Source organism: Bubalus bubalis, chromosome 5 (genome assembly GCF_019923935.1).
Source record: "Bubalus bubalis isolate 160015118507 breed Murrah chromosome 5, NDDB_SH_1, whole genome shotgun sequence".
Taxonomy (NCBI): Eukaryota; Metazoa; Chordata; class Mammalia; order Artiodactyla; family Bovidae; genus Bubalus; species Bubalus bubalis.
In genome coordinates, this window is record NC_059161.1 from 30,551,052 (window position 1) to 30,572,848 (window position 21,797).

The 21,797-nt window shown below is 60.6% G+C and overlaps 1 protein-coding gene across 1 annotated transcript in view; it reads left to right on the forward strand.

Moving 5' to 3' along the window:
* SKI (SKI proto-oncogene) overlaps window positions 1-19,744 on the forward strand; it is a 62,316-nt gene extending 42,572 nt beyond the window's left edge. The window contains exons 5-10 of the mRNA XM_045165889.1: window positions 13,982-14,101; window positions 14,180-14,295; window positions 14,707-14,969; window positions 15,080-15,381; window positions 15,943-16,173; window positions 16,616-19,744. Coding sequence (XP_045021824.1) covers window positions 13,982-14,101; window positions 14,180-14,295; window positions 14,707-14,969; window positions 15,080-15,381; window positions 15,943-16,173; window positions 16,616-16,804 — 1,221 coding nt within the window. The 3' untranslated portion in view covers window positions 16,805-19,744. The remainder of the gene's footprint in view (window positions 1-13,981; window positions 14,102-14,179; window positions 14,296-14,706; window positions 14,970-15,079; window positions 15,382-15,942; window positions 16,174-16,615) is intronic.
* Window positions 19,745-21,797: the final 2,053 nt, after the last annotated feature.

Sequence of the window (21,797 nt, forward strand, 5' to 3'; positions counted from 1 at the left end):
GCTGAGCAGGGTGTGCTGGCTGCAAGTCCAGCCATGCTGGCCCCTGTCTGGCCTTCTCTGTCCTTGCCGGGAGGCCTTGCAGGGTGGCAGCTAAGATGGGCCCCAGGGCCAGACTAGTGGCTTTTATGGGGCCATTCTCACAACCTGCAGATTCCTAAACTTGCTTTGAAGATGATTCCCAGTGAGGTCCCCACGTGGTCACTCTCCACCTGGTCACTTCCCAAGCAGAATCACGCCGTCCTCACATGTTCTTCTCCTTTCACCCCGCCCTTCTAGAGCAGGGGCCTGACCTTCCTGTTCTAAAGACAGAGGCCTTTCCATGGGTCCTGGCAGGTTAGGGGGAGACGGAGGTGCTCTGAGGCTGAATAGAAATAGGGTGCTCGTCAGAGCCATTCATGGTCAACGGAGACGCGGCCTTAGGTGGCCACTGTGAGGTTTTGGTTTTTGACATGTGAACAGTGGCGGTTCCATGCTGGCCTATGGGGCTTTGGCCTTTTCTCTGCCTGCTGCCCTGGGCGGTGGGTGGAAGCCCTGATGATCCCCAGGATGGCTGTAGAGATCAGCCCGGCCTTGGGTGGGGACCCTGATCATCTAAGCCGATCTCAGCTGGGCTTCCTGCCAAAGGAAGAGACCATCCGGCCTCATTCTGGCTCCGGCGCCTGCCATAGGGCCAGCCTGGAGACGGGGCTGTGGCCTGGGGTTTTTCACAGCCATCAACCTCGATCACCAGGAAGCTCAGACAGTCTTGTGTCCCCAGGACACCTAGGTGCTTGAGACGGCTGTAGCCTGGCTGCGTGGGACCGATGGATGTGTCCATGGATCCCTGGGACTGGTGTCCTTTGTGGACCCCAGGGTGGCCCAGCAAGGTTTTTATGACCTCCCAGGGGCATTGCAGCCCCAGCTGGGCTCCTCTTTCCATGAGCTGGGTAGGAATCTCATCCTGCCCTTGACTACACAGTTAGACTTGGATATCCAAGTCCTGCCTGGCCTGCAGGGGTTGGGGGTGTTGGTCATCACAGCCCGTGGGAGGAGTGGCCAACCATCCCCCAGGGCTCCAGTCATTCTGGGCCCTTCACGCAGCACAGGTGTTCCTGGAGCAGTGTCACAGACCTGGTGTCCAGAGGCCCTGGGCTGCCCCCATGAGCAGCACAGAGCTGCCCTGGGGCAACTTCCCAGTCTAGCTGGGGTGGCCGAGATGCTGGGTCGGGTGGCAGAGCCCTGCTGACTGGACAGTCACCCACCTCCTGGCCCCCTGGCATCTCTGTGTTCCTGAGGGTCTCCCACAGCCCTGGTGCTGTGGACCAGGACCGCCATTCCACTGCCTCTAGTCCTGGCCTCCTGTCAGTGGGTGCCGTGGGCCTGGCGGATGCCCCAGGTGGGAAGACCCCAACACAGAGCCCCCTCCCACCTCGTTCAGCCTTCTTGGAGCCGAGTCCTCCTGTCCCCCACTTCCAAGCCCCTTCCCATCCTTGCTGCCTCCTGACCTTGGGGCTTGGCATGGAGATTGGAGGGGGACACAGGAAATGCCTCCTTCCTTCCAAGGACCGCTCCAGCTGCAAATGCAGGGGCTGGGAGAGGGGCGCGGGTGCGGAGAGCTGTCTTCCCCGCGTTCCCTGTCGCCTTGCTGAGGCCACCCTCACCCTGCATACATGGGACGCGCTGCCAGGAGGGCTGAGGCCGGAGGATAGTGGGCTCCTCCTATCCTCCTAGGAGCTGTATCTCCTTTTCCTGTTTTGGGGGGGGTTGATTCAGTGGTGATGCTCCCGTGGCCTTGCTGTTGAAGAGACACATTAGAGGTCAGGGTGGAGCCTGCTCCTGTGTGGGCTGATGTCCCTTCTCCAGGAGGCCCCCAGATCACCGTCACCAAGGCAGGGCTGGTGTCCCAATGTGGCAGCGGGAGCCTGGCTGCTGTGCCCATGTGTGTCTGAGCCCCAGAACAGCCCTGGCCTGCAGACAGGAGACTGTGTTCCCTGACAGCACATGGTGCACCTTTGGTGAAGATGAACCCGCCTGAAGACAGCAGTGAACACAGGCCGCAGTATGGCGGTTGGAACCTCAGACAGGAGACCCCAGTCTTCCTAATTAGATAATGTGAACTCAGGTCTCAGGTCAGTGAGGGTCAGAGACAGGTTGGGTTGGGGGATGGGCCATGGGCTCCCGTCTCTCTGCCACAATGAGCAGACCAGGCCTGGAGCCAGGCGAGGGGCAACTCACCAGCTCTAAAGGTGGCTCCAGCCCTCCGCCCTTAAGGGCCAGATCGGGCCTGCGAAGGACTGCGGGTCCTCCCTCCTCCCCCTACACACAAACCCAGGAGAAGGCGCCAGAAGGCCCTGTCCTTGCTCCCCACCCAGGGTCAGGCACACCCCTCCTTCCCCATGGGTTCTTTGGCTTCATGCAGTGAGGGGAGGGGGCTCGGCAGGGTGTGTGGCAGTGAGGAGACATTGCTGGGTGGGGTGGGGTCAGGTCCCCTGGTGCAGCTGTGTCACCTGGCCGCTGGCCTGGCAGCGCTGGGAGAACCTTGTGCCTGGGCCCCGGCCCCCTGCACCTGCCAGGCCCTGTCCCCCCTCCACTTGCTGGGATGATTCACAGGAAGGGGGAGTGTCAGGGGTTTTTGGCCTTTGACCAGCTCACCAGTGGCAGGGGTCCTGCAGCTGAGGGTCAGCTGTGGATGGCGTGGTTCCTGCTGTGGATGGACGTGTGTGGTTAGTGACCCCAGTGCTCTCTGCTCTGAGGCAGCAGAACCTGTGTCCCCCACTTCTCAGATGAAAGATAGGTGTGTGTTTTGCAGCCTTGTCCCATACTCACCTTGTTGACTTGTCCTGGCTCTACTGGGCCCGGCATGGCCCACGCAGCCCCTTCCCCACCCCAGCCTATCTCCTGGGCAGTGATGAACCTTGGACAGGAAGGGTCAGGTGCCCTCGGAGACCCTCATCCAAGTGTGAGAGTGACGCGGTGTGCTTCATGAGATGTGTCCTGCACTTTCCTCGGGACTCACTCTGGTGGCCCTGCCTTCCTGGGAGCTGGTCGGTGCCAACCACAGGTCCCTGGATTCTCAGCTCTGTCTCCACGTGAGCTGTCTTCCAGCCGGGACTCTGGGAATGTGCCAGGGACACACCTGTGGTGACTTCCCCAGCCCCTCGCCAGCCTCAGTGCCTCAGCCCGGAAGCAGAGGCAGCCACCGCGCCAGCTCTGAGCTGCTCCGAGGCCGGGCAGCGCCACTGTCCACCACGCTGGCTTGGGTGCTGGGCTCAGTGTTGTGTCGGTTTCTATGGAGAGAAAACAGCCAGGGCTGCCGCCGCTGCGAGAGGGAGGGGTGGGGACCGAGGAAACAAAACAGACCCGGCTGGGTGGGCGGGGCCGCCCGCATGGGCGGGGCCTCCTGGCCACTTCCTGGCCGGAAAGCTGGCGAGAAAGTTGTCTGTCCCTTGAGCTGGCCGCTGAGGCCAGGACGCTCTCAAGATCCATGCTGGGCCTTGTCAGCTTTCTCTGCACATGCGATGCCCAGAGAAGGAGAACCTGCCTCTGGGGACCCTTCAGGCTGCTGTGGAGTTGGGGGCAGCTCCCCTGGAACCCCTCCCGCTGGCAGGAAAGGCCACACAGTGTCTGGCCCTGTTGTGGGTGACTGCCAGGTCCAGCATGTCTTCCCTTCTGCCCACGCCATCCCGCTGGCCCCACCGCCCACACCTGCCCTTCCGTAGCCTCCTCAGCACCGGGTCACTCTGCTTTTTCCTCTGTGCTGCTTGTGGGTGTGGGTGAGGGGCCAAGCTGCACCTCCCCCGCCTTGCTGTGTGTCTCTTGATGGGTCGAGTTCCCCTCCCTTCCCCCAGGAGGTCTGTGCCCAGAGGAGGAGAGGTGGGGGCAGACGGCCGCCCTCCTCTGGGGGCACCTGCCTGACAGGCCACACCCACCCAGGGGCTGTGGCCACTGCGGCCGAAAGGGGTGGGTACTCCACGTGGGTCCTCCGACTCCATCTCTGTCAGTGGTCAGGGTGAACCGGGGATTTGAGGGCCCATGTTTGTGTGCTTTCCTGGACAAAAGCATCCCCAACAGTAAAAAGAAGGGACTTGTTTTGTTGTTTGAAAGGTAGTACAGAAAGCCCTTTGGCTCTGTGTTGTGTTTGGGCCACGGTGGCCGGCCTGCATGGTGTGTCGTGCTGTGGTTCAGACGCCTGGGGTTTCTGCAGGCTTGAGCCACCTCCACCATGAGTTTCCATCTCCTCACCGTAACCAGCCCTCTGCATGCACTTGGGGTACGTTAACAGATGGGCTTTTAAAACTCTTCTTTTGGAGGATCTTTCTTCTTAACTGGTTAGAAAGCAGTTTCCAAGTTCCCTCGCAAGGCTGCACTGCACAGCTGGGGGAGCCCTTGACCCTGGGTCCCTGAGGACCATGAGCAGCCGTTGCTGAGTCTCTGCAGTCACGCACTTGGCAGGTCCAGGGGACCATGTGTCTTGCGGATTCTGGCCGGCTATGTAACTCGGCTTTTGTCCGGGAAGCAGAAAGAAGGGCTAAAATCTCTGACAGACTTGTCTTGGGGGATTTTGTTGCTAATTAACACCATTTCAAATAAAGAAAAATAAGATGTTTTAAGTTCTACCGTTCTTGGAGTAGTAGAACGCTCTAAGTTCTACTGTTCCTCTTTGTTCTGTGCAGTGCAGATGGGCGCGTCTGAGGGATGTGTGGGGAGCTGCAGCGGGTTCTTGAGTTCTGTCCTTGCTTTGCGGGCGGGGGGCCTCCACAGCTCCTTCTGCCACCCTCTGAGGAGCGGAGGGCCGGACGATGAGAATCTGGGAGCCCGGCTTTCCTCCAGGCCGGTCTCCTTCCCCCTACGTGGTTGCGAGAGGCCAGGACACCCTGCTCGGCAGGGGTGGGGGGCGAGTGGCCCCCTCTGTCTGAAGGAAAGCCCAGCCCCTTGGGATCTCGTGCTGTCTCGCTCTCTGCCCGCACTCTCTTCCTGATGGACTTCATCTACCGAGAATCTGTTTAGAGTTGACGCCAGCCGGGTGTCGGCCGTCGTGTGACCTGGGATCCAGCCCCAGTGTCTCGTCCTCAGGTTAAAAGGCTCTTGGGAGGGCCTCCTGGGGCTTCCTTCTCCACCGGCCTCCTGCCCCGGGGCGCTATGGGAGTCTGGCGTCAGGCTCCAGAGAGCCAGGCAGAGCCCCGTTCTGTGTGGAGATGGGCCTCGTGCGGCCTTTGGGTGGACACCACATATGGGTGTTTTTGCTTAGACTCTGAAGACGGGGAGCGTGTTTCCTGGACAGGAGAAATCCTGATGTGGAGAAACAGGAATCTCCTGATAGGCGGTTCGGAGCCTGAGAACATTGTTCGTGGGCTGTCCGCCTGAGGACGGCGCAGGCTCTGTGGCCCCTGTGAGGTAGGCAGGTCTGCCCCCATGGCCTTCAGGTGCTGGAAAGTGGGGCCTGAGCAAGGGCCTCCCCTCAGTGGGTTGGGGTGTGGGGTGGTGGACCTCATCCACATGGGGCCTCCTGGGGCACAGGGAGCCTGGCTAGCTGGAGTGAGGGGGTCGTTGGAGAGCAAGGCTCCCCCTCTCTCACTCCCGCTGTGTCTTTGAGGCCCCTGCCAGCTCCTGCACGATCAGCAGGTCTGGTCAGCAGATCTGTTTCCCTCTGGCCTCTCAGGATGCACTGAGCTGGGGGCTCAGGGTCTATCGAGTGCCCTCTCCCAGCACCAGGTCTCCTTCCTGGAGTCGTGCTTGTGCGACAGTAAACTGAACGTGGGAGTCACACCTGCCGGCTCAGAGGTCACTGCTTGACCAGCGGGGGTCACGTCAGTGCCCCCAGGACACAGATGGTGGCTGGGATCCGGGCATGGAGCTCTTGGTCCTCTAACCTCCGCCACAGAACCGACCGGCCCCTGCACCATGTCACCTCCTCCCGATGCCAAGCTTCCCAATCCTCCTGCCATCGCACAGGGAGGGACTTGGTGCTGCCCACTCTGCCCATGCCGCCCTGGTGGCCCCTCCCACAGGAATGGGTCATGGGTGAGATGGTGGAGGCGCCTCTGGGGACACAACCCTTGCTGCTTGCTCTGATTGTGTGCTCCCTGGCAGGATTCTGAGCAGTCCTCAGCCTTGTCCTCCCGGGGCCCCCAGGTGCTCGGCAGGCCCCCTCCTCTCTGCTCTCATCCAAGGCTCGGGAGCCAGTCAAGTCCGAGGGCCTCAGTGGGCATAAGGCTGGCGTTCGGAGGAGCAGGAAGACCCCTTACTGGAAGGAGGCGGGCTGCTGGGTCCCAGTGGCCTCTCATCGCGTGTGGCTCCCATTTTCATTGACGCTGTGGCTTAGCGGTGCCCCCCTGCCCCCAGTCAGCATCTGGGTCAGTGTCTGACTGACAAGACCAGTTGCGGGGGGCTGTCTTCCACCCAGGCCCTGTCTCGGGGCCAGCCAGGCACACCGGCCCCCAGCCTGCTGGGTTTAGGGCTCTGCTCTGGGAAAGGCCTGTTGGGCCTCGCCCGTCCCCCTCCTGTCTCCATCCCCTCAGCTGACTCCCACCTGCCCCCTGCTTGGGGTTCTCTCTGAGGCTCTCACCTGGGGCAGCTGACGGATTACACATGAGAATGTGCAGGCTACATGTATGCCTTAGTTGCCCGCACACACATATACACATGCTCCCCCACATGTGCCCTGACCTTGTCCTGACGGCCAGTGCCCCTGTGAGTCCAGGAGCATGTTGGGGTGCTCTGTAGGTGTAGGGAGCAGAGGGTGGCCCAGCGCCGCCGCTGGGCAGAGCTTGCAGCTCTGAGGAGGAGGAGGCCAGCTAGTGGAAGCAGAGAGGGGCGGGGACCACACCCCCTGGAGCCTCAAGGGAGATGCCGCGGGTGCAGTGAGGCGCCATGGCACCCCTGGTGGCAGATGCTGGTGTGAGAGGAGCGGCTGGGGGGCGGGCCCGGGTCAGGAGGTGTCGGGGGAGTGACCCTGCAGAGCAGCCGCCTGGCCTTCATCAGGGGACGGCACCCACGCATCCGTCCTGGTTCCTGTGTCAGAGGCCTGTTGGGGGTCAAGAGAGTGGTTGAGCCTCCTGAGGGCCTGGTGGGGCCAGGGCTGCCCATGTGGACCACAGTGTGTCCAGCCCCCCTCCTGCCCTGTGAACTGTTCTCTTCTGGTGAGGCTGGGGCTCAGTCACCCTCCAGGAAGGGCGGCCGCTTTTCCTTTCTTGTTCTGGGTAGACAGGCTTGTTTGTCCTCCTCCCTCTCCCGGGGCCAGAGCCTGCGTCCACTCCACACTGGCTAGTCAGGGCACTCACCACCCTTTAAAACCAAGAACAGTGTTGTAGGAGTAAAATAAGCCCCAAAACAAGAACCGTGGATTTTCAGAACAGCTTCATTGTTCTTGGGTTCTGGTTCTTTGGGGTTTTTTGAAAGTCTTTTTACGGTTACTTTCCAGTGACTGCGAAGGAAAAGAAAGGTTCCATTCCCCCTGCCCGGTCCGGCGGGACTTTCCCTGACTTTCTGATTCTCAGGGGCGGCGGGTGTGGGCGGCCTGGTACGGGGCTGGTGGCAGGGCTGTGGCGTGTGGAGACAAGGGCACCAGAGGCCTCTTGTGGTCAGGACAGACGTCCAGGGTGTTCAAGGACACATACCCCCGAGCCCTTCCCCCACCCCCTGCAGTCTCCATGGAGGGGCGCCAGCCGCAGCTGGGTGGCCGTCTCGGGGGCTGCCAGACCGTGTGCCTGCCCAGGGTTCCTTCTGAGTGGTGTCCAGGGCTCCTTGGGGAGGGAAGGCCCCACCCCTGCCCCCACCCTTGCCAGCCGAGAGCTGCTGAGGTTTGGTTCGTGGGGGAGGGGCAGTGACTTTGATTAGAAAAGTCTTAACTTATTCTCATCAACGATGTGGAAGTAACAGAAAAGATGACCTACTTAAATTTAAAAAAATCAAAGTGAATCTGTAAAATTGCTATTTTCACTTCATTTTGGGGTTTGGGGTTGTCTTGCAAATTTAATCTGCTTCCTCTGTACCACAATAATCAGAAAATAGGTTAATTTAAGCGTAATATGAAACATGAATGATCACGTGGAAAATATTAATGGTACTTACAAAAATAGCTTGGCAGTTTCTGGAACTGTAAAATCTCCCGGACTGTCCACGACGCAGCCCTGGGGTGGACTTAGAGATGGTGGTCCAGAGCGCTGGGCCAAGAGCTCCCCTCAGGAGACCTGGGTGCTGTTGGCAGGACTTAGTCTCGAAGCCTGGGTGGGACGTGGTAGCTCAGAGCCCCGCGTCCGCCCAGGGGCCACACTCTGTCCTCTGCAGCTGCCCTCCCTTGGGGTGGGCACCCCTGCAGGAAGGAGCCTGTGGTTCCCTGCTGTGCCCACCCTGGATGGGGGCATTCTGGGCATGGCAGGGCTGGCTGTGGTCTTGAGTGAGGGGGGTCGTCCACCTGCTGGAGCAGGGTTGACCTCCTGCCCCGGTGGGCCCTCGTGCCTGCCCAGAGCTGGGGCTGGTCCACACGAGGTTTCCCTGTGTCTGCTCCTCTCAGGCTGGGTTTATTTGGGTGTTTCTGCCGTTTTCTTGCAGAGTCTGGGCGTCTGCGTAGTGCTGCCTCTCACCCCGTTCCTCCCAGGGGTCTGTGTAGGCCTGAGGTTATGAGTTCTTGAGAGACTTTCCCCTGCATGGTGGGCATGGCTCCTGGGGTGCCCACTGCCCACCACAGGGTTTAGGAGGTGGGGATCTGGGAGTCCTCAGGAATTAGGGGCCACCTCTTGTGCCTGGCCTCTGTGTTTGTGTACAGCCCACCACCCCCACCTCAGAACCCTGACCAGGTCCATGCTGTAGTCCTGGACATGCCCTGGCTGCCCAGCCAGGTGCCAAGTGGATGCCCCACTGAGACCTTCCCTGACCTCTGATGCCCTCTGGGCCCTGTGGGTCAGAGTGGTCCTGTGGGCATGGGGCCATTACCTCTTCCAGGGCCAGCCACAAGTGGCTCCTCAGGCGTCCTGCTCTGTCCTTTGCTGGAAGGACGGTGAGTCAGGAACCGTTGATCCTCGGTGGTTTGGCTTTTCAATCAACAGTTCATTTCATTTTTCTCATAGGTAGTTTTAATAGCTTTATGGAGATGTAATTCACGTGCCATAAAGTCCACCCTTTCTGAGAGCACGATTCCATGCTCAGGCACCAGTGTCTAGTCTCAGCACATCTGCATCACCCGGAAGGAAACTGTGCCTCGTGGGCCCCCGGGCCCACTGGTGCACTTCCTGTCTGCAGATCTGCCTGTTCTGGACAGTCCACGAGAATGGGGCCGAAACAGTGTGGCCTCTTGGGTCTGCTCCTCTTGCTGGGCCGCCTAGTGTCACATGTCAGAGCCTTGCACTTCACTGGGACCAAGGGGTGCTCTGCAGTGTAGATGGATGGACCACGTTTCATTTACTCCTTCGCCCACTGATGGACACGTGGGACTTTCCACTCCTTGGCTGTTAGGAACAATGCTGCTATAAACACATGTCCCATTTTTTGTGGATGTGTTTTCAATTATCTTGAGTGTGTCCATCCAGGAGTGGCATTGCTGGGTCGTGGGCTATTCTGTGCTTTTGAGGAATTGCTGGGCCGTCCCATGACCATTCCCCTCCAGTAGCACGGGGTTCTGGTTTCTCCACGTCCTCCCCAATGATGCCGCATATCATTCATCGTTGAAACAGCTCCAGCTGTCCTCGTGAGTGTGAGGGGCACTTGGCAGGTTACTTAAATTCTCCCTATTGAGATGATTGTGAATTCACATGTGGGTGTACTTTGTCTGGATTCCTGTAGGTTCTGGTCCCAGGCTGAGCCCCTCTTTCCAGTCCTCTGGGTGTTTACCGAGCTCACGGGGTGGTTCTACATCCAGCTGTGCCGCGGCTGCCTGGGTCATGTCCCCGCCAGCAACACACAAGTTCCCGGTTTCTCTCCTGCCTCCCAACACACGCTTTCTGGTTGTGATTGCAGTCATCCTGGTGGCTGTGAGGTGCATCGCCCTAGTGTGAGACACTGAGTGTCTTCACTTGCTTGATGGCTGTGTGTCCTCCGTGGAGACACGCCTGTTAGAGTCCTTTTCCCCGGACTTGGGTTGTTTTCAAAGTCTTTCTTCCGTTCTGTGGGCTGTCTTCACTTTCTTGGGGGTGTCCTTTCAGGCACAAACGTTCTGATTCTGCTGGATTCCCCCTTTGCTGTTTCACTTTTGCTTCCTTGTGCTTCAGCATCATTAGGGAGTTCGTAGCGGTGGGGCTCACCCCTTTAGAGCCTTGGTTTCTCCAGACGGTTCACCTTCAGGTTTTCTCTGAGCTGGTGTAAGGGTCTCTATGTTGGCTGCCGCCTGGTGAAAGAGGGTGCAGAAGCAGGTTGATGGACAGGGTGGTGGAGACGGTGCAGGCAGGTGTGTTGTACAGCAGAGCTGATGTGTCTGGAAGGCACGCCCAGCTTCATGTGAGCTTCACGTGGGGTTTCCTGCTCACCTGGAGGCTGTGTGCACACACCAGCCGTGTTGGGACATGGCCCTCAGCTGAGCTGTGGTGCTTGCTCTGGGTGTCTGTTTGTCTAGAAGTGAAGCTGCCTCTGGGGAGAGGCTGACAGTCCTCCAGTGTCTGATGGTAGGAGGCATCTGTGCCACTGGGGCTTGGCCTGGGCGGGTCGGGTGGTTGACAGCAAGGCTGATGTTGTCCTTCGAATCAGTTGACGACCAGGGTCTGGAGGCTGGACGGTGTGTTTCACTCCCTGATTGAGTGCAGCGCCTAGGTAGACCCTCACCTGGGCCTCATCCCCAAATGGCAGAACTCTGCCCCTAGCAAGGAGTCCAGGGAGCTGAGTGTCATTTTCTCTGTGGGGCGGGTCTTCCGTCCAGGTTGTGCTCCTCATCCCTAGTGGAGGTCTCATCGGAGACTCTCCCGCCCGGTTCCCCAGCCACATCACCTGGTGCCGCTGGACCAGAGGGTGTGTGGGTGTTGGCTGCCCTCAGCCCTGCAGAGAGCCCAGGGCAGCGTGCATCCTGGCCTTAGGCCCCGAGGCCAGAGGGGACACCTTTGTGCTGAAGAGAGCAGACCCACCCAGCTCAGGGGTGGGGATGGGGGGGGCACTGCTCTTTTCTGGGTGTCTGTGCATGCGGCCTCCCCGCCGAGCTCTGCGTGTGCACGACTGTGACCAGGGGCATGTGCCCCCGTAGGGAGGGTGCAAGGAGTCTCTACATCCTGACCACCCAGGGTGTCCTGGGCAGGCACAGCTATACTCAGGTGGCATTTCTCAGGGCAGCATAGTGCTTGCCTGGGTAGGTGGAGCCCGGTCACCTCACGTTCCGGGGCCTCAGCCCAAAGCCCACACATCCCACAAGGGCTCGGGGATGAAATTGTGGACCTGGGTGGGGAGGTGGCCCCAAGTGGCCACCCTCCCGCCAGGCAGCCACCTGGGTGGTCTTTGGATGCTGCACGTGGCCCTGCGCCGCCCCACTGTGCCATATTCCGGCAGCATCTCCCTCTACCCTGCCTCGTGTCCATGTGCGGGCTGAGAGTCTGATCTTCCTCCCAGAGTCTGGGGCCATTCAGGCTTGGTCCTGCCTTGTGCTGGGCTTCTCTCACTCCGGCCTGTCCAGGTTGGTGCCCTGGCTCTGCCTTTTGGTCAGAGAGCCTCACCTCTGCACCGCCCGGTCACCCCAGAGCCAGGGGCCTGGGTGATGGGCCAGTCAGCGCCCCCGTGTGCAGAGCTCGCACTGGGTGCTCTGGCGTTAGTCCGGTGCTGCCGGCCGGTGTCGGGAATGTTCTCTTCCTTCCTCCCATGTATGCTTTCTCTTTCTGTTTAAGGTGGACAGGGTGGGGCCTAGGAAATGGAGTGTGGAGCCAGTGTTCACAGTGCAGAACCCAGGGAGGAAAACCCGAGACAGCTTCGTCCTCGGTAGTCCGAAGCCCTCCTTTCCCCCAGGAGCCCCCTGCCTGCAGAGAGGACCCCGGGTTTGCCTGGCTGAGCTGGCCTGCAGGACCTCTGGGGCTCAGACACTGAGTACAGCCCTTGTGAGCACGAGGGGTGTTGCCGGGAGCCACCCCTGCTCTGCCTGTTGCCCCCTGTGCTGCCCTCCGGGGTGGCCACAGCCTCAGCAGCCATGCACACCCTGCTCCACCCATATGCGGCGGCTCCACGGTTTGGGGCCTCTGACCTGGGAGGACAGGAAGGTCACGGGGGTGACGTCACCCCCCGTTTTACCCCAGATCCTGCACACATGTGCAGGTCCCTGGGTGATGCACAGGCTCCACAGTGACAGACAGGCGTGGCCGCTGAGCAGTCCCGGGTGGCGGCTCCCTGTGGCACCGGGGGGTTCTCCTGGAACCCATGTTTCTGCACTGTCCCCATAGGCTTCTCTGTCAGGCAGGATGTGTATCTTGGAGTGTGGGGAGGCTGCTTGAGTGCGTCTTGGATTCCGGGGCCCAGCAGGGTCAGGAGCCGGAGGCTACAGGCTCTGCCCCTCGCAGAGATGGCCATGCGGCTATCACCGCACACATGGCTGTGTCTCCGATCTTCTGCCATCTCCATGGCCCATCCTTCCTGGGCTTTGAAGAGGGGTCACTCCCTCGGGCCCTGGTGGCCATGCCTCCTCCTCTGGTGCTTCCTCATTCCCATAACCAGCCAGCTGGACTTTGTGAAGAGCACACCGGGCTTCCTTGGACAGAGTCCCCAAGGTTGCTCGGCTCCTGCATCCCGGGTGGACCAGGGCTCAGGCAGGTTGCGGGGGGCAGGAGGCTCCAGCCTTTCTCCCGAGCAGGAAGCTGCCCCCGCTGTGTGGTGGGGCTTGCTGGCCACGTGGGGGTGGCCTGCGGCCCGGGTCGTCTGACACCTCCCACAAGGGCTCCCTGAGGTTTCTCGGAATTGGAGGAGCCGGCAGGGCGCTGTGGCTTCTCTCCCGTGAGAACTCGGCTCAGACAGGAAGCCCCACCCTTGCGGGTGGCGCCCGGTCCAGCACTATGCACCAAGCTCGGGAGGCCCCCAAGCATTGCCCAGCTCCTTTCCCCTTCACCACCCCCAGCAAGAGCACCAAGTGTGTTCAGATCTGAGTTGTCTGTCCACGCCGTCTGAAGGACCCTCAACCAGTCTCCCAGGGGCTGGGTGGGCAGGCTGAGGGGGCAGCCACCCTGTGCTGGGACCAAGGCCAGAGCATGCCACCCAGCCCCACGGGTCTGGGCCTGAGAGTTCCGCGTTTCCTGGAGTGGAGTTAGGGAGCCTTGGCTGTGGGGTTGGGAGTGGCCCGTGCATTCACCCAGAAGTGTGGACTCTGTTGCCCTGGCGGCCTTGCACCCAGTTGGCTCCGTCCCTTGAGTTTTGTTGTGATGACCCTGCTGACCCGGCAGCTGACCGACCACTTCCTCCCCCACAGCCCTGGAAGCGCAGGCCCCTCAGGGCCAATTCTGGGGTTCGGTATTCTCTCCAGGTGCTCCTTGGGGCCAGCAGGCAGGGGGCAGTTGGACACCAGCCCTGGAGGCCACTCCAGCTACAGTATCCAGCAGATACAAGGCTCATGTGTCCTGAGCTTCCTTCCCCTACACGAGACTTGGGGATGTCCAGGGGCTTTCTCAGCGGGCTGAGTGCACTCAGTTCATGTTGGGACTGTTTCCTTCCAGCAGGGACGGGGCATGGCCCAAGCTTTCTGCTCACCCGTCATGCAGCTGGCCCAGCCCCACAAGAAGTTTCTAAAATTAGTACCATGTGGTGAAACCCAGGGCTCTGGGGGCGCTACATGTGATGCCCTTGGAAAGCTCTGGGCGACCCCAACAGGGCCCTGTGCTTAGCCCGCGAGCCTGCCTGCCGCTGCCCCTTCCAGACCTGTCAGCCCGAGTGGGGGTGGGCAGGGTTCCCTTCTGAGCGGACGTGCTGTGGGTCCTTGGCCTCTGCCAGCTATCAGGCCTGTGTGGGACCAGGCGCACCGTGCGATGTGTGCCTGAGGGGTCTGCGTGTCCCTGGACATGCCTCATGTGTGGCTGCATCCTACCCAGCGTGTCAGCGGGAACTTCTGTGTCGCTCACAGGTCTCTGATCCACCGGCCTCCGTAAGAAAAGCAGATGACGCCCCCTCCCAGCACCCCACGTCCTCCGAGAAGGACAAGCAGCCAGGCTGGCTGCGGACCCTGGCCAGCTCCTCCAGCAAGGTGTGGCGCGCAGCACTGGCAGGCGGGGCGGGGGTGGGGTGGCCTGGGGCACCCCTCTGACAGCCCCTCTTCCCACAGAGCCTGGGCTGCGTCCACCCTCGCCAGCGCCTCTCCGCCTTCCGACCCTGGTCCCCTGCGGTTTCCGCGAGTGACAAAGAGCTCTCCCCACATCTCCCAGCCCTGATTCGAGACAGGTGAGTGACCCTCCCACCGTGACCACCAGCCGTGACCCATGGGGCTTGCAGACCAGCCAGAGAAGCAGGTTCCTGCTTTAATCAGGTTCCCACTTTAATCGTCCCTGAGCTTGGCGGGCAGGTGGTCTGGAGGTCTCGTGTCAGGCCCCAGCTCTCCGGGTAAGGCAGTCGCAGAAGTGCTGTCCTTTGGTGGTATGGGGGAGGGTGTCTAGATTTTCTGTGCTCTAAAGTTGGTGGCACACAATGCTGGTGTGGCTCGTCCCACGCACGGTGGCTGGGGGCCGTGTTCCAGCTGCCCCAGGCTGAAGTGTCCACTCCCTCACACTCTCTGTGGGAGCAGGCCCTGCTATGGGGGGCGTGCAGGGGCCGGGGAAGCTGTCGAGGACCCAGCACCTGCTGTGTCCCCCACAGCTTCTACTCCTACAAGAGCTTTGAGACGGGCGTGGCCCCCAACGTGGCCCTGGCCCCGCCAGCCCAGCACAAGGCAGTGAGCAGCCCACCCTGTGCCACGGTCGTCTCCCGGGCCCCTGAGCCCCTCCCCGCCTGCATCCAGCCCCGGAAGCGGAAGCTGCCTGCGGACACCCCTGGAGCCCCGGAGACACCAGCACCCGGGCCTGCCCCCGAGGAGGACAAGGACTCGGAGGCCGAGGTGGAGGTGGAGAGCCGAGAGGAGTGTGAGTGCCCACGCCCCTCCGCTCTTGGGGGTGGTTGGTCCTCCCGGGAGAGTCCTGTCCCGGGAGAGGAAGCTCTGCTAACTTGCTTCTCCGTCTGTCTGTCTCTGCAGTCACCTCCTCCCTGTCCTCGCTGTCCTCTCCATCCTTTACCTCATCCAGCTCCGCCAAGGACCTGAGCTCCCCAGGCCTGCTCGCCCCGCCCGCGGCCCCTGCCGCCCCCGATGCCACGGCCCCCACCGACACCCCGAGCAGCGGGCTGGAGGCGGAGCTGGAGCACTTGCGGCAGGCCCTGGAGGGCGGCCTGGACACCAAGGAAGCCAAAGAGAAGTTCCTGCACGAGGTGGTGAAGATGCGTGTGAAGCAGGAGGAGAAGCTGAGCGCCGCCCTGCAGGCCAAGCGCAGTCTGCACCAGGTGAGCCGCTGCACACCCGTCCCCACACTGGGCCCCAGGCCACTCCCTCAGGCCACTTACTTCCTTTCCAAGAGGCTCCTCCTGGCCTCCCCTGCCCGCCTGACTTGATTAACGAGTCCTCAGCACCTGGGAGGGCGGGGCTGTCACCCAGGGCTCTGTGGCCTGGGCCCCCTGGTCTCTCTGCTCTCACACCTCAGCCAGTGTCTGGCATGTGGGCTCGCTCAGCACAGCCCTGCCAGCCCCAGAGTCAGCTTGCAACCGCTTGCTCACTCAGCACCCCTCCGTCTCCCTGGTTCTGGTTGGAGGTGTGATTTCCCACATGCATATTCATGAGCATGTTTGCAGGGGTAGGGCTGAGTCCCCAGAAGGGCCACCTCCTCTCCATCTGGCCGTGGCCCCTCTGGGGCCCTCAGATGGTGCGGTACCTGGGTGAGCCCCTCCCTGGCTCAGGATACCTCCGGGGGCTGTGGGCAGTGCTCGGAGGGGACAGGGACCCATGGGGCGGGCGGGTGCTGGGGAGGCCTGGCGTGGGGGCGCCTCTGAGCTGGCCCCTCACCCCAGGAGCTGGAGTTTCTGCGCGTAGCCAAGAAGGAGAAGCTGCGGGAGGCCACGGAGGCCAAGCGCAGCCTGCGGAAGGAGATCGAGCGGCTCCGTGCGGAGAACGAGAAGAAGATGAAGGAGGCCAACGAGGCGCGGCTGCGCCTGAAGCGGGAGCTGGAGCAGGCGCGGCAAGCCCGTGTGTGTGACAAGGGCTGCGAGGCTGGCCGCCTGCGGGCCAAGTACTCGGCCCAGGTGCGCAGGGAACTGCGGGAGGCAGAGGTGGCAGGCGCGCCCTTGGCATCCGTCCCCTCCTTACCAGGCTGTCTGGGTGTGGGGAGCTGCTCGGCTTCGGGCCCGTCCTCCATGGGGTGGTGGTGTGGCCCCAGGCTCTGCTCTCCTGTCCTGGAGGAGGGCTGAGCTCACCCTCACATGCCCGTGAATGTCTCAGCCGGTCCCCATTGGCCATGCTGCCATCTGGGGCTGGTGCTGAGCAGCAGGCTCCCAGGGGTGGGGGGTGGGTGTCATCCCCTGTCTCAGGGTCTCTGGAGACGGTGCTGGTCCTTCTACCAAGCTCATCAGTAGGTCCAGTGGGTGGCGTGGGAGGCGAGTGTGTGATGGCCGGAGGGTCAGCCCAGGGCCAGGGCAGCAGCAGGGTGGGTGGGGAGCAGCTGGCTAATGCAGGCGTCCCTTTCAGATCGAGGACCTGCAGGTGAAGCTGCAGCACGCAGAGGCCGATCGTGAGCAGCTGCGGGCTGACCTGCTGCGAGAGCGGGAGGCCCGGGAGCACCTGGAGAAGGTGGTGAAGGGGCTGCAGGAGCAGCTGTGGCCGCGGCCCCACTCCGAGGCTGCAGGTGGCGAGAGCACGGCCGAGCTGGAGCCCTAGCCGAACCCACTGTCTGCTGTGCAGGGCGGATGCCGCAGGGCGGGCGGGCAGCGGGCTTGGGGCTCCGTGCCAGCGGGACGCCCCCCTCCAGTCCTTATAGCACAACGTCTTACTGTGCCTAGAACCAAGCAAGTGTTTGGAACCACATACTTTTGGAATCCACTGCAAAATTTTCTACTGGCCAAGTTCAAGCGTGCAAGCCGGTTCCCAACTGCCCCAGAGACGAGGGCAGCTCGGTGGTTGTGGCTGGCCCTCCGCTTGCCGGAACGTTCTAACATTTACACTTTTGTTATAAGCTATTTAAAACCAATAAGGAGACTTGATATTCAGAAAAATCACCACGTTTTTTAATGACTAACTTTTAAAAGCCCCACCCACACGTGATACCCCCCGAGGACCCACATGGGAGCCGGGGCCCGTCCTGCCCCTCGAAGCCATCGCAGCTCGTCTGCACCCGCGGCCGCGTGACCACACGAAGGGTTTTTCTCCAGAGTCTATTTTTTCAGCGACAAGAACCCGTCTCCCGCACTGTCGGGGGAGGACCCGGGGAGTGCCGCGCACGCGAGCTGGAACACTGCCGCCTTACCCGCCTACCGCCACCCGCAGGGGCGTCCGCAGGGGCGTCCGCAGGGGTGCTCGGGCGGGCGGCGGGGGCGGGTCCGCGCTGGCCGGGCATGTGCCCTCTTCCACGCGCCCCTCCGTCCAGCTGGCGGCCCACAGAGGCGTCTGCAGGGGTGCTTGGTGGGGGGCGGCGGAGGCGGGTCCGCACTGGCCGGGCACGCGCCCTCCTCCTCGCGCCTCTCCATCTGGCCGGCGGCACGCCTTCTGTTTGGGCCGAGGCTGCAGCATTGCAACAACAGCATTATTTCAGTTTTTCTTTTTCCTTTTGTTCGTTCGTTCATTTAAACGTATACTTAGAACTGCACTTTGTCAAAAACCTTCCCCTTCTCTTTTTATTCCCCAGTTAACTGAGGTTTTTACTTTCAGATACTGCAAACCGATTTCTAGAGCATCCACATCCTAAGTGCTCGAGTGTCTAGAAACCCCTCTGGTGCTTGGTTGAACAAGGGAATCACACGAAAACGAAAACGCAAAAACTGAACTTCGGGGGGTGGTTCTGTGCCTTCCAGCGTCTTGTACAGCAAACCCTGACTCGTCTTCTTCCCCCAGAATACGTCTCCAGTAGCTGTTGGATCTGCCATGATCACAATGAGTTACCTGCATTTATTCCAAATAATCGCGTTTACTCTCAACTGTATGCGAATTGTATAAGGTTTCTTATGCCCAAGCTTGAAAAATGATTTCCCAGTAGACCAGGTGGCTCCCTGACCTAAATCATGGTATTTATTTACGTGGAGAGACCTGACCAGAACCCTCTGCCCGCGTCCGTCCCAGCACCTGGCAGCTGTGGCCATGGGAGGTGGTGCCATGGCCGCCGAGTAGAGCAGAGTTCGGGTGACCACGTCACTGGTGGGGTTCTGCCCTTGGTTTGCTGGGTGGGGGCTGGGTGCTGCCAGCCCCCCTTCTAAAAGTGCAATGCAAAAGGGACACCGTGTATATGCAGCGTGCGTTTGGTTGTTTTTCTTTTTTTTTTAATTTTTTTGCTTCTGTTTTTCTTTGCAGTTATTAAATCTGTATGCATGGACTTTGAAACCTCTGCCATACGTATATCCACCGATGGGCATTATTACCGTGTCGTGTAGAGGGTCGGTTGTGTCACGCAACACTCAGAATGCTGTGTTTACCCTTGTTTTTCCAGAGTTGTGTTTTCCAGTCATTTCTTCAAGGGAAACTAAATGATTTAGTTGGAGCAAAGCTTTGAGTGTGTCAGTGTGCTTCTGTGCGGCTGTGCTCTGTCGCCGTCTGAACCCGCAGTGAGGTCGCAGGGCCCCCGGGACCTGCCACCCGAGGCCACCGGGTTTGCTCCATTCACTTTCTGAGTTTTTAGACTCCAGAGGGAGACACATTCTTCCAAGTTGCGCGTGGGGGCAATGTGTCGCCTCACCTCCCTTTTCTCACCCGCACATCTGACCATCAGCTCGGTCTGCCCCGCCACCATCCAGCTTGGTCCCTGATACCTGATACCGGGAAGAGCTGAGGTACGGCGGTGGGGTTGGGCAGCCTCGTCCCCCCGACCCCAGGCCCACTGTGAGGGTCCCATGACCTGCCAGAGCCAGTGGCAGCTGTGGGCGAGGCCGGCGTGGGGCTGTCTGTCCCCGTCCCCGCCTCGGGGGCAGGGTCCCCAGGCTCCTGCCTCGCAGCTGCAGTTGCATTTCTTTCAGAAGAGGCATCTCTCTGTAGGCTGTTGACTCTCCCCGTGTGTAATACCCATTACCAGAATGACCGTGTATTCAGTTTAATCACTCATTATTTCTATGCTGAAAGAAGATTTTTAACGAAGGGAAAAAACAACAGCAATAACATATCTATGGAGCAGCTAACTCACTCACATAGTGTCCTGCTTTTCGTACAGAACTCGCCAATGTACAAAGTGACCGTGTAAATACTCTTTCCTCTTACACTCGTGTATCATATGTGTACATGGTGGGTCATCCCCTGGGACTCTCTCCTTACTGGTAGCTGTCCTATTTTCTGGGTTGTTTCTAACAGAGGAAGAACATGCCCACCGGCTTCCTGGGCAACCCCACCCGTCCTTCATGCCTGCTCACCGGGCTTGGGGGGCTGTCTTGTTCTTGCTTTAAGTCAGGAGTCACAAACGACACTTTTTTTTTTCAATTAAGGAAAAAAACCACAGCTCCACCCTGGTGCCCGCCAGGAGCGTCCGCATCGCCGTCCCCTTCTCTCCTTTGCTGCTGCTAATGACAATATGACGACTTACTCTACTATTCGAAAACTATTTTTATGTAATTAATGTATGCTTTCTTGTTTATAAATGCCTGATTTAAAAAGAAAAAAGAAAGAGCTTGGCATATTTCTCTATTTCTCTGTGTACCCGTCAGTCCTTCGACGCCCCTCCCCCAAACAGATGACATGACTCAATCAATCAGGGTTGGCCCTGCCCCTCCCTGGGCTACCACCAGGCCTGAGCCCAAGAAGAGTAAGGGGGTGCCTGTCTTCCCATCAGACTCTGGGGTCCTTCGGTCTCCATTGACTCCATTGACAAGTGGGCAGGTCCTGGCTGGGACCCTCTGTCCCTCCTTTTTGGTCACTCTGAACTGTGGCTCCTCATACTGTGGGCATCCACTGGGGACGCCTCATCTGCCTGCTGGAGTAGGTGGCCAGTCCCCTGCAGAGCTGTCTCATGTCTTAATGGGGAGGCAGCCAGCAGCCTCAGAACTGCAGACCCCAATGTGCTGCCCTAAAAGATAAGCAGAGCCCCCACCCCTACCTGTGTGACTCCCTGGGGGCTTCTCCAGACCCCCCTGCCCCTTGATGCTGGACCTCACCTCTCTAGGCTGCCTTTCACCACCCAGGCCCAGCCTCCTAGCCCAGATCCCAGGGCCTCACAGGTCACCTGGAGGAATGGACCCCAGCCTAGGAGATCTCCTGGGTCCCTACCTCCTCCCCAATCCTTAGTAAGCCCCCCAGAGCTGGGCCCAGTGGTGTTCCCCTGGAGCCCCTGGGGGGAAGCAGGATGGGCTGTGGTGTGGACAAGGAGGCAGACTCCACCCCATCCAGGGCCGGGTCTCCACCCAGGCCAGGGAGGGTGCAGCAGGGCCAGGGTCGCCAGGTGTCAGCTTGAGTCTGAAAGGTCAGGCTGCGGACGGGACAGGGAAGCAGGGGCCCCGAGGTATGGGTGACAGACCCCCCTCATGCGGTATGACTGAGGCCCCCACACCCTCTGCCCCCTAGACACAGATGTCACATGGGTCTGACTCCCACTAAGCTGTGGGCCCCCTTACTCCAGCAGGGCTGGACCCTTGGGCACTGCTCTGCATGAGGTGAGGTGAGCAGGGCTCCTGGGCACTCCTGGCTCTGTGTGCCCAGGGTGGGAGGGGAGGGGAGAAAGGTCGGCGACCAGACACTGCATGTCCCCATTACTGGGCTGGGCAGCTCTTCTGTCCTCCTGACCACTGCCTTATGCCTGGACATCCAGGGTGCCACCCAGTACTGTCTTGTCAGGTCTCCTGAGTGGACAACTGCCCACTGTGGCCTGTTGAGGGTCCCAGGGGTGCCCCTGCAAGTGTGGACGAGAGTCAAGAGCAGCTGAAGCCTTGTTCACTTGTGATGCCAGATACACACGCCTTCCTCAAGACCTGCACGGAGCCCAGCAGGGTGGGCAGTGTGATGGGGGGGCAACTGTCCATGTCCAGACCCCCTCATCTCCGCAGGGCCTCATCCCCACTGCGGACACACATGCGCTCTGCAGCCTGAGTTTGTCTCTAGAGATGGGTGCAAGGGCCTTTTCTCATCTGTGCCCAGCACCTGGGGCCTCCTGACGTCCATGTCTCACCTGAGGTCTTGACCACAAGGAGGTGCGGGTGGGGAGGAGGTGTCCCTGAGGGAGGTTGGGGAGCCCGCTGGAGGGCTGTGTGTGTGTGCGTGTGTGTGTGTGCATGGGCACACGTGTGCAGTCAGGGTCCTCACACCCAGCACGCTGCTCAGCCTGTCGCGAAGGGCCTTGGAGCTGGGCTGAGCACAGCTCCTGGGGCTCCAGGCTCATCACCTTCTGGCACCGCTCTGGCCTTCATCTCTGAATGTGACCTTTCACCTCTGGATGTGACCTGCCAGCATAAAGGGCCCTGGGCACCCCAGCCCAGAGAAGACAGAGTGGGGGCCATCTGACCTCAGAATCCCCTTCCCAAGCCCTCGCTGAAGGTCAGAGAGCCTTAGGGAGAGAAGGGCCCCTCCTTGGGGATTCCTGGCAGTCCCCCACCCCCACTTCTGGTCCCCAGGCTCGGGACTGCCACACCAGCCATGGCCTCTGTAGGGACCCCCTAGTCCCGTCCCCTAGACTGGCCTGTGCGTCCCTGCCCACATTGGTGCTGGTTCCCAGGCCCCTCCCCTGAGGCTTAGGGTAAAGTGAGCCTGG